The sequence below is a fragment of the Populus alba genome, chromosome 16 (assembly GCF_005239225.2).
Source record: "Populus alba chromosome 16, ASM523922v2, whole genome shotgun sequence".
NCBI classification, from domain to species: domain Eukaryota; kingdom Viridiplantae; phylum Streptophyta; class Magnoliopsida; order Malpighiales; family Salicaceae; genus Populus; species Populus alba.
The window spans coordinates 5,931,122-5,943,078 of NC_133299.1; the positions used below are offsets into that span (position 1 = coordinate 5,931,122).

The 11,957-nt window shown below is 28.9% G+C and overlaps 2 protein-coding genes across 3 annotated transcripts; both read left to right on the plus strand.

Annotated features, from left to right (window-relative positions):
* The first annotated feature begins 492 nt into the window (after positions 1-492).
* LOC118049981 (small ribosomal subunit protein eS28x-like) lies at positions 493-1,776 on the plus strand. Of its 2 annotated transcripts, none has more exons than XM_035060175.2 (2): positions 493-640; positions 1,300-1,776. In XM_035060175.2, the coding sequence occupies exon 2, from the start codon at positions 1,301-1,303 to the stop codon at positions 1,496-1,498; it is 198 nt and encodes a 65-aa protein (XP_034916066.1). In that variant the 5' UTR covers positions 493-640; position 1,300; the 3' UTR covers positions 1,499-1,776. The 2 variants fall into 2 exon arrangements, with proteins under 2 accessions (XP_034916066.1, XP_034916084.1); XM_035060193.2 differs by having other exon boundaries at positions 525-650.
* Positions 1,777-5,265: 3,489 nt separating this feature from the next.
* On the plus strand, positions 5,266-7,289 carry LOC118049970 (small ribosomal subunit protein uS7). Its single transcript, XM_035060164.2, has 5 exons — positions 5,266-5,425; positions 5,507-5,615; positions 6,294-6,562; positions 6,720-6,923; positions 7,042-7,289. The coding sequence occupies exons 2-5, from the start codon at positions 5,520-5,522 to the stop codon at positions 7,094-7,096; spliced, it is 624 nt and encodes a 207-aa protein (XP_034916055.1). The 5' UTR covers positions 5,266-5,425; positions 5,507-5,519; the 3' UTR covers positions 7,097-7,289.
* Positions 7,290-11,957: the final 4,668 nt, after the last annotated feature.

Here is an 11,957-nt window from a genome sequence, read left to right on the forward strand (position 1 = left end):
CACTTTTTAGAAGAAAAAAAAAACTATAACGTTAAATTTAATTTTATAAAATTAATCTTTGATTGAACATCATAATTTTCTCAAAACACTTTGCATACTTGAAACCTTAAAAAAAAAAAAAAAAAAAACAAATCATAATTTCTAAGGCCAGCTAGTTCGATGCTTGTCTTGAATCGAAGCTTCTCATGTATTGATGTCCGTGGACCTAGTGAGAGCTTGCTCTTGTGTTATATCTTATATTTTTAAAAATGTTTTTAAAATTATTTTTATTTAAAAAAATATTAAATTAATATTTTTTAAAAAAAATTTAAATAAATTTTTTTTATTATCAGATAGTAAAATTTTAAAAATATTATTTTAATATATTTTTTATAAAAAAATATTTTTTAAAAATATCATATACAAATTTTCCATAAAACTCAATATTCCTGTAGCACAGGTCTACTGTCCATTTTCTCTTTTCGTTTTGTGAATTGGTATTTTTGAACAATTTATTAAACCTAAATTCCTAATTACATAAATACCCCAAACTAAGCCTACTCTTCTTAACACAACCCTAACTCTAGGCATTCATATTTTCTGCCTTCCACTTTGCAAGAACCAGAAAACCAGCTACAGGCGGCTGCTGCGCTCCTCTCAGGTTCTCTTCTGCACGGTTCCTTACATTTTTCTTGTATTTTTTAGCCATTAAATATTTTGTTATGACTGGTTTGATCACAGTAGATCCCTTGAAGTATCTACGTCTCTTGTTCATGTATTTACGGTTTAGTGAATCAATCTTGTTATTCACTTCTCTCTTTATTTTTTGAAGTATCGTGTGTTTTACTGGGAAAATACATAGAAAGGAGGTAGGTCTGTTTGGTTTCTGGGAAATTCTGTATGAAAAAATCTCAAGGTGCTTTATATGAATAGAGTTTTTATTTTTTTCTTGTTGTTACTGTTTGTTCTTGTGCGGGGCAAAGAGTAATGCCATGCATAATGTATTAGATAGATTATATGCTTTCTATTTACAAAACAAATTTAGGTTGTGGTTCTAGCTTGATAGTTAGACATATCTTTCTTAACATCAGATGGCTGATGTTACATTGCATTTGCTGTATTCGGGTTATGTTGTGTTGGCTGATGATTTGATTGCTTTCCTTTTAATTATTTTATCAACGGGAATTTGTTGTTGCTCTTTATCAACCCATTGCCTTACTGTTGTTCTATCTGGTGGATGTAATCCGGTAATGAACATTGAGCTGGATTTTTGCCTTGTACAAGTCTGGTCCTCTTAGCCCAACTCCTGGTTTCTTGCAGGATGGATTCTCAGATTAAGCATGCGGTTGTGATGAAAATTATGGGTAGGACTGGATCGAGGGGGCAGGTGACTCAGGTTAGAGTCAAGTTTCTTGATGATCCAAATCGGTTCATCATGAGGAATGTGAAGGGACCTGTGAGAGAAGGGGATGTCCTCACTTTGCTTGAGTCTGAAAGAGAAGCAAGGAGACTCCGCTGATCTGCCAATGGCGTCAGGAGCTTTCTTTTAATTGAAATATAGAAGTATTTTCTGTGTGGTTGATGTCAAAAGACTTGAAAGTTTGGTTCTTGAGTTGCTCCCTGATGGTTTTTTTCTTTCTTCAGAGTATTTTCTGTTTATTGTTTTCAATGCACCGACCTTGCTGAGGAATTTTGCCTTGTTGTGGGATATATGGGTCTCATTTGCCTTTGTCGCACTACTCTGCTTGCTTGATGCAGTAAAAATTATTGTTGCAATTTATTCTCCATTCAACCCCATTCCTTGTTCCTTGAAAGCCATTTTTGTGGTTCTTTGAATCTTTAGAGTTTCTAGTGGTTGAACTTTTTGTTTAAGATGCACATGATCCTGTTGTAGAGAGATTGATTTAGGCGGTTTGTTTATTATAATTATTATAACGTATATACTAAAACGCCAATGACAAACACTTTAAAATGTTTTTTTTTTTTTGTCTTCAATTTTTTTTTCAATTTTATTCTTCTAAACTAAATTGATTTTTAATTTGACAGATATTATTAAAAAAAGATATATTAGAAGATTAGGGACCAAAATATTTAAGTCAGAAAAATAATGGCCAGCCTATTCCGAAGCAAATTTCAGTTTGGTTTAATATTTTATTTTTCTTATTTCTCATTCCTTGGTAGGAGAAGAGAGAAATTCTTTGAATGTTAGCGAAAAGATGAAATCATCGGCTAATAACGATTCAGCCATGAAAAAAGATTGCTATTGGTTTCAATTGATTTCTCTTAGGAGTTGGATTGGCGTGTTATTTGATGTATCTATTCAAAAAAATATTGTCTTGAGCATTGAGTTGTATTTGATGTATCTATTAAAAAAAATCTTGTCTGGAGAAGTTTTTGGTATAGAGTTGAGTTTTGTTTTTTATAACAGTTTTTTGGGTTTTTTTTTTTTTTTTGGTGGCTATAAATTGAGAGTATTTGGGTAAGTTGTTTTGTGTGTTTTTGGATAAAATGGGTTTTAGGGTTTGAAAGTTTTATTTTCTTCTTTAACAGGTGATTGGTTCTTAGAGTTGCCTACCTTTTTTAAAAAATAAATAAATAAATTATTTGCTTATATAAGAAACCTAGGCGTAAAGGAACATAAATATTTAATGTTTTTTATTTGTTCATAAAAATATTGTTTTTTCTATTATATTATTTGACTGTGGATTATAATAATATAATATTTAAAAATTTTCAATTTGATTCTTAATTTTTTTTTTTTTTTTTTGCATAATTGAACCCTTTTGAGATCAAATTAAAGTCCAATTGTATATATTTTTTTTTTTAAAGAAGGGTTAGATTGAAAGAAAAAGGAATAAAATGAAAAAAGTAGATAATATAGGTGCAAATTAAAAGTTTTGGTCAAAAATTCATTTAAGTCCTTATTTTTTAATTACTAAATGACTGGTCCCTTGAATTTTACAAAATTTAATTTTGATACCTAACTTCATTTTCCTTATTTTTCAATCTTTTTTTAGTTTGAAGAGGGAAAAAATCGTTAGTGAGGAATCCAACCACCAAAGCAGTTTTTTTATGTCAAATGGTTCTATTTTATGATAGTTTTTTTATGTTTTTCATAGCCATGGATTGATTTAATATGGTCTATAGGGTAGGTGCTTTAGGCTAAAAATGGGTTGAAAACGAGTTTTTGAATAAAAAAACAAAGAGCTTGTTTTTTTTTTTTTTTGCCATTAGTTTGGGATGAACATATGACGTGTCGTCTACTGATGCAGGCAACATGCCCTTTTTTTCTTGATGCATGCATCGTCCACCCATTAAACTTAAAAAGAATATAGGCCCATGTGATTGGGCCTAGCCTTGTAGGCCCACGTGCAAGCCGTTGCTTGATTGAGCCATACGCTAGGGCTGGCTTATCAGGCCAGTAACACCTATCCTGATTTTTTTATTATTATTATCATTTATTTTTTAAAAAATAGTGCATTAGTTGATTTTTTTTTTACAAATAAAATTTGGGATTATGTTTTAATTAGTTTGTAAAGTTTTTTTAATGATATTGAGTGTATTTAATTTTTAAATATACAAGTATGATTCATCAATAATTTTTTCTTAACTTTATATGGATTATTTTTTTTTTAATATTGATTTTTATATAAGATTTTTAATGTGTGCAGCATTACATTTTTATTTTTATTTAATAAATTTTATGTGTGTGACAATATCTATTACAAATTTTATTTTGATAGAGAAATTCATTAAACACTACAAAGTAAATTACTCGTATAACGATGTTAAATATTTTGATCTTCATTAGTCACTTAATTTTTTATATCATCTTAGTATTAAGTTGATGTTTTATTTTGTGATCGTGTTTATATATATATATGTATGTATGTATTTATTTTATCATGTAGTTAAATAGAAAAAAAAAAATAGTTGTGAAAAAAAAATTATAATCCTACTCGAATCTATATAACCGGTTTATAGGTTTGGTATGTTAGCCCTGATTACCCAGTTCATAGGTTTAACGAGTTCACCTACTGGCTGGATATGTTTTTTTGGTTTTTGGTTTGTTAATTGTTTTTAATAATTTTTTCTCGATTTTATCTTTTAATATTAGATTGGTTAAAAAATAAATTGCATGATTTATTTATTTTTTTTCTTTAGAGTTATCACTGTTTCAAGTACATTTTTTTTTTTTAGGTTGATGCTCAATTTTTTTACCATATATTTTTATCATATAATTAAAAAAATATTTTATAAAAAACAAATTATTAAATTCAATGGAGTACATAACACTATTTGCTTGGGACTAAGATCAATGTAATTTGTCATAATCTCTATAGTTTTTTTATGAAAAAAATTATCATCCTTAACTATCCATGTTTTTACTAGTTATTAAGATTGAATTTTGATCAATGAAATCAATCAATTTAATTCGAGTCAACTTACGCATGATGCAGTTTAAAACTCGAGTTAAGTAAAAAGTCAAGGTGTAAGATTTCAAGATTGATCTATTATATTAAGTTTAACAATATAATTAAAAAAATTATCCATGCTCTTAATTATTTTTTTACTTCTTAAAAAATTTAGTTGACATGTAGGGCGTGTTTGTTTACAGGAAAGTGACTTTTCTTGTTTTTTCATGTTTGGCAACAATATGGAAAAGAAGTAAAAGAAAACTGAATTCCAGTCAAACTAAAAAAAACAACGTTACCAAAAGAAAATGTTTTCTTTCTGTTAAAAAAAAAAACACTTTCTTTTTTTTCCAGTTCCGTTCATTTTCTCATATATAGTCTCTTTTTCTTCAAAATCAATTGGAAGTTGAGTAGGAATAAGAGCATTTTTCTGAACTAATTAATTTCAGTATTTTATTTTCTCTTTATTCCTTTATGTTTTTATCTTCTTCTTTTTTGTAGATATGTAGCTAAGCACGAGCCAATAAACCAATAAATAATATTTGTTTTAAGTGGACAACAATTCCACATGGCTGAGGAGATGGGTGATTTTTATGTTGCAAGTTCAATTCTTGATGCAGGTGTTTTTCCATTTTACCGGGGTGATTTAAGGGGTAGCATTGGAACATTATGTAGACTTTTGTTCACAGAGAGTTCGAATCCCTCACTCCGCACCTTCACCTAATTTATCAATATTACTGAAATGCCAACTAATTTATGTTTTTTTTATAAAGAAAATTACTGAAATGTTCTTTCTTTGATATTAATTACTAAGCTTAAATAACTAAACCAGTTAATTAAATAAAAAGAAGAAGCCCAACAAGCTAGAGCCCAAGATACCACAACCCGCACCCGCTTTCACGTCTGACCAAAACCCTAATTCCATTTGAAGCCGCTATATATACCTAAAAGCCTTGGTCGTTCTAGCTTTTCTTTAATCCCCAGCATCGAGAGCTCAGTGCCGCTTGCCTCTCTATCTCTTCGATTTCCAGGTCTGCAACTCACAGTCTCTTTCTCTATCTCTTAAAATATAACAAACAGCGTTTCCTCTATGAACGTATTTGTTTGTGCAGGTAACCAGCAAAGATGGCAGCAGCTGTGGTGGCTCCACCAAACCCAGAACCTAATCAGGCTATCTACGATGTCAAGCTCTTCAATCGTTGGTCTTTCGATGATATTAATGTATTTTTCCTTCCTTTTTCCCTAATAGGCTCACCATTAACTGTTCTGTAATTCGATTCGTGGTTGATTTATTAAGTAGTTATATTTGACCTATCTTTTCTAGGATTTGAATGTTTGGTCGTGTTGGGCTTACTTCCTAGTGAATGTGATCTTTTAAGTAGTGAAATTTGAAGAGATTTGTGATTGTTTTCTATTGTTTTTGCTTTTATTTTCTTGTGTATTGGATTAATAGAAGAATCCTTGGTAGACTGGTAAGATTAAATAAAAAAATTGTACTAAAAGTTTTCATAGTTGGGGAATCATGTAACGTTTTTGTGGTTTTTATGGTGTGTAGAGCGGCAGGTGAAGTTGGTTGACTTTTAATTAGTGATGATGGTTCCTGTGGGTTAGTTGTTTTTGTAGCTAATTGGGTCTGAAGTGTACATATTTTCATAGTCTTGAGAATCTTAGCTTGTCTATTTCATGGCTTTGTTTGTTGAGTAGTTAGTCTTGGTCATTCTGATCAGTAGTTGCGTCTTAAGTTGATGGCTAATTCATTCTTGATTTGGAACTGATGGGTGCCATTGGGATCTCTGAAATTAATAGATTAAACATCTTAGAAATTGGCTTATAAACTATTGTGCTGTATAATGCTACTCCTGAAATTTGGATTTGATTTGATTTTATTCCGGTGGTCAGGTAAATGACATTTCTCTTGCTGACTATGTCGGAGTCCAAGTTAAGCACGCAACATATGTACCCCATACAGCTGGAAGATACTCTGTCAAGCGTTTCAGGAAGGCCCAGTGCCCAATTGTTGAGAGGCTCACAAACTCTCTTCAGATGCACGGCAGAAACAATGGGAAAAAATTGAAGGCTGTGACCATTGTCAAACATGCCATGGAGATCATTCATCTTTTGACTGATCAGAACCCAATCCAAGTTATTGTTGATGCTGTGGTCAACAGGTCTGTGATCAAGTACATAGTTTTGCTTCTTATAGATTGGTCACTGTTAGTTATCAGCGGAAGATTAGTATTTATTGTGTTCTTATCTTGACATGGTATTTTTCTGTTATTGCTCCCTTTCTGTTCATCTCACAACTTTTTTGTTGGTTTATAACAGTGGGCCTCGTGAAGATGCCACTCGAATTGGCTCAGCTGGTGTTGTCAGACGTCAGGCTGTTGATATTTCACCTCTCAGGCGTGTAAACCAGGCCTTGTATCTCCTTACTACTGGTGCTCGTGAGGCAGCTTTCAGGAACATCAAGACCATAGCTGAATGCTTGGCTGATGAACTTATCAATGCAGCCAAGGGTTCGTCAAACAGGTGTTTTTCCTTTCTCCTTGATTGTTTTTTATTTGATAATTGCTTTTCTGTATTTTTACCGAGTAGTTTTTTTTCCTTCAGCTTTGCCGTTATTGAGTAGTTTTTTTTTTATCTTCAGCTATGCCATTAAGAAGAAAGATGAGATTGAAAGAGTTGCTAAGGCCAATCGTTGAGGAATTCTTTCAGAATGGTGGAAGGGAGTTTTGTTATTTTCGGACAATTTTTGTCTTTTGTTTGTTTTAAATCTTCAGCCAAGACATGATACTTATGTTTTGTTTGTTGTACGACGGCAGGAGTAACTCTTTTTATGTATGGAGTTCCATTATAATGTTAAGAATGTAGCAACTTCAGTTCCATTACTTTTTACTCGCTGGGTTTTTGGTTTCCTTCGATGGCTGGTTGTTTATCTCTAATCTTTTTTCAGCTAAACGGGTCTGGTTATCTTAGGATACTGCCTTGTTAATGTGTCTCCCGAGTGTAGGCCTTTGTTTTACACCCTTTGAATTCCAAACCCTTCCTTTCTTAGTTCAAATGCTGATTTGGAAATCCGGCGTTTTAGTTTGCTTATGATAACATTGCCAAGCCCGGCTGTAGCCTGTAGGACTTTAACTCTGGATACTGCCAACAATGCTAGGGTGTTTACCTATAATTATTATTTTGTTGAACTATTTGGTCAAGGACTTCATCCTTGACACACTTTTGTAAGGAGCAGCAATGGCCTCTCTTCTCTCCCTTTTGGAGGACAAGGGATGTTTCTGGATGGTGGACAGATGAGTGGCTTCAATGACTTTTAAGGGTAGAAGAATTGGAGAAGTTTGGAAAGTCTCTGCCCTGGTTAATCTTGCTGCTCTGTCTTTACGTTTATGGTGTCAGAATTTGCAGTTCTTAATTGACTGTAATTTACCGAAGGATCATGCCAATTGATACTGGAGGCATTCGATCTGATGGAAGTTGGTAAATGGAGCATGATGATTATAATTGTGAAAAGGTAAGGTGCTGCTTGATTATCAGAATTCTACTGTACCGCAAGGTTATTTTTCACATCCCATGGACCTTCGTAGAATGATTCTAAATTTTAGCCCACGTTGTCCTCCCAGACGGTTATTTTTTTTGGGATGTTTGTTTGTCAAAATAGTTTTTTTTTTTTTTTAAAAGTAAATTTTGAGAAAAGTGAATTTTGAAAAAAAAATATTTTTTAATGTTTGGTTATGTCATGGAAAATGAGTTGGAAAATAATTTATTAATATTTTATTTTTTTAAATTTATTAAAATAATAAGAAATAAATCTTACAAATTAAAAAGTTGAATGAGAATAAAATTGAAAAAAAAATATAATTTTATAAATTATCTTAAATAAAATAAATAATAATCAAAATAATAGAGATCAAATCTAAAAAATTAAAAAAAATTAAAAGATGAATAAATTAAAATAATAATAATTAACATTTCATAAATTATTCAAATAACATAAGTAACAATTAAAAGAATGAGGACCAAATTTGATAGATAAAAAACTTTAATTAAAAAATGATAAGGAAAAATCAAATAGCAATTATAAAAATAAGAATCAAAGTTAATATAAAAATTAAATTCTAAGAGATGAAATTGAAAAACAAATATTCAAAACAAAATATATATAGCAATTCAAAAGTTTGAGGATCAAATTTGATATAATCAGTAAATAATATGACATTTCTAAATTTTTCACAACTTCCGGAAAGTGTTTTTCCACCTAAAATAAAAGGAAAATACTTTCCTGGAAACCAAGCCAAATTTTTCTTTGACTATAAAGTATTTTTCGTTAATCGGAAAATATTTTTTATTAACCAATTTTTCTAATAATAAATAAACACAAAAAAATTTAGATTTACCAAAAATCACTTTTTAAAAAACAAACACAGCCTAAATCTCAAAGGCAAGCGATTATAGAAAATGTGCTGTGCTAGTATTTTTATAAAGGTTAAATTTGATGACTCCTGGCAAGTAAGTTTTGATTTTCAGATTGACTCCTGTTAACAAGTATTTAGAACTCTTTCATCTAACTAAAGTATTTATTTTTAATTTTTAATTATTTTTATCATGAAATCTTCATTGTGATAATTAAAATACAAAGTCTCCAAGATTTCTAGTTTATAACTAGATTGATAGTCTATATTATACAGCGGGTTAGATTAATTTTTTTAATATAAAAAAATGATATTAAAGTGATTGTAGGATTTTAAAAAAGTAAAAAGAAATTTAAAACTCCTATTATTGACTTGATTTCATTCAATAAATTCAGTTAATTTAATAATATGATAAAAAATAAATAATAATATAAGATAAATTGAAAAAAATTGCATTAATTAACTATAAATAATAAATTATTAATTTCATGGAAATATATTCTCTAATATTCTTCAACGAACTTCATGATCTTATATGATAATAAAATAAAAATTAAATGAGAATAAGATAAAATTTCCTAACAAATCATGAATTCAAGTTCCTAATTAACAAAATCACGATTAATAAAAAAATCGAGAGATGAAATTAAAAAAAAAATATCTTAACAAAAAAAAATCCAAAACAAAATAAATAGCACGATTGAAAAAATGAAGTCAAATTTAATATAAAAATAAAATGATACCAAATATAGAGGGATAGAATTGAAAAAAAAAATCAATTTAAGAAATGATTCAAAACAAATTAGGAACAATTTACAATCACTTAATAATAATAATAATAATAATAATAATAATAATAATAATAATAATAATAAATTGCTCAAGAATATTCCTTAAAATCAAAATTTGATTTTAAAAATTTTAAAATAGATTTTTTCGATATAATTTGATCACTTATTATTATTTTTATAGCCTTCAATAACATACAAAATATAGACATATTATTTTGATATGTATTTTCTTAACTTTCTTTGACAATCATGAATATTTTTTGAATAGTTATTCCCATTAAAAAAAAACTTTTACTAAAATAATCAAGATATGCATTAATAAAAAAATTGAGTTTAGAGTTGAAAAATATATTTTTTCAAATTATTTGAAATAGCTTAAATTTTTAACAAATTTTATTTTAATTATCGCTCATTTTATTAGAAAAAATATGTTCCTAAAAAAATAATGTTGTTGCTTTTAAGAAGATTAAATAAAATTTACAGAGATATTCTTGATTGCTTTATGAATAATTATATATAAATAGGATATGTGAAAAACAAAAAATTAAACCGAAGCAAACAAAAATTCCCAATTCCATATATATATTTTTTGGGGCTACATGAATGGTAAAACAACATCTCATGAATGAATCTCTCTTGTCAAGATGAATTTATTAATATTAAGATTAATTTTCTCAGTAGTTGAAATATAGTTGGCGCATTAATTTCTTTCTCCTCCTCCATTTTCAAAGGTCCTCTATCTCCTATGAAATTTCAAGGGCTAAAAGATAAACAAAAGGAAACTAATCTATTCAAAAATTAAATATTATAATTTCAAGGCCCATAAACTAAATTTTTTTAAGTATTATAATTTTATTCAGAAATTAAGTAAAAATTAAATGATATTGTATTAAAAAAAACATAATTTTTTATTAATTAATTTCAATTTATTTAAATTAAAATTGAATACTCGGCAAACCACATACATATTTAACTAATCTATTTTAATTAATCCAAATTTAAACCAAAAAAAAGAAAGATAAAAAAAAAAAAAAAAAGAACTGGACACTTGAGCCTAAGTGACCCAACAAACTTGATCTTGTTAAACAAAAAAGCACATGTGAGCCAACAATGTTAGACCCATGAGCCCAACTTTTTATATTTTTAATATTAGAAAGGGATATAAAACTTGTCATGTGCCTTAATTTTATTTTATTTTTGAAAAACATAAAAATAGATGACAGCCTACCTACCAGTTTCCAACCACCACAAAAGTGATTGAAAAATTAATCTCGGTAATTTTTACCCAAATAAACTAATTTTTTAAAAAGAATCTATTTTTACTTAAAAACAATTGAAAAACATCATTATAACCTCAAAAAACCAATCCCATAAAAAAAAAACCCTTATCAATATAATAACACAAAATCAATATGGAAAAAAAAAATCCTTAATCATGATCTTTTTTTTATAACATAGAATCTTGAAAACACCTCAATTTTTTTTTTTTCAATCGCCTCTTGTCAAGGGGAGTATTTTGATATCAAATTTAATTATTTTTTATCTATGAACTTTGACCAACCAACTCTTTTTATCTTTTTTTTTTGTAACTTATTTTTAACATAGAAATAAAAAAAATGAAGGTTTGGATACAACTTTTTTTTTTTTTAAAAAAAGCTATTTATCTTTTATCCTTTTTAATTTTAGTTCCCTAACTTTCAATATGTTCTAAATAGTAATGTTGATTTTATTTTGTAAAATGCACAAAAATAACACTTTTTAAAGAACATGATAACCTATTAAAATTAAATCAGGAAATTCAAACACTAACAAATACAATATCTAATAATTAATTAAAAAAATTGATAAAAAAATCAAAAGATAAAAAACAAGTCAATATACATAGGACTGAGCATTTTCGGTTCGGTCCGGTTTTGGACCAAAATAAACAACTAAACTGATTTGTTTTTTTAGTTTTTGAACCGAACCAAAAACCAAATCAAACTGATTAATTTGGGTTCGATTCTTTTTCCTTCCAAACCGGTTCAACCGAAATGCATTTAGAAGCTTTGGAATTGACGACTAGATAGAGGCTGTCTTGCCGGAGGAACACCTTCTCCATCCACCGTTGGATCATCTCCAATTTCAGATATGTTATGTGCCTTAACCCCCACTAAAAACTGACTGTTCGGATCTTTGAAATATATCAATGTTTGAAAGCTCTCCTTGATCTAAGTACCGCCCTTAGAATATCTTTCTAGTTATGTTATGCTCTCATCCCTGTTCTTTCTGTCAGCTTCTACTTTTGACCATCCATGGCCACCACCAGTCGTTTCACTGCCTCAAGGCTAGTCACACATCCTCTTTCCACTCCTAAA

Coding starts and splice junctions, on each gene's coding strand:
- LOC118049970 (XM_035060164.2), top strand. CDS start 5,520: ATGGCAGCAGCTGTGGTGGCTCCACCAAACCCAGAACCTAATCAGGCT. Junction 5,616..6,293: donor GGTCTTTCGATGATATTAAT/GTATTTTTCCTT, acceptor TCCGGTGGTCAG/GTAAATGACATTTCTCTTGC. Junction 6,563..6,719: donor GTTGATGCTGTGGTCAACAG/GTCTGTGATCAA, acceptor GGTTTATAACAG/TGGGCCTCGTGAAGATGCCA.
- LOC118049981 (XM_035060175.2), top strand. CDS start 1,301: ATGGATTCTCAGATTAAGCATGCGGTTGTGATGAAAATTATGGGTAGG.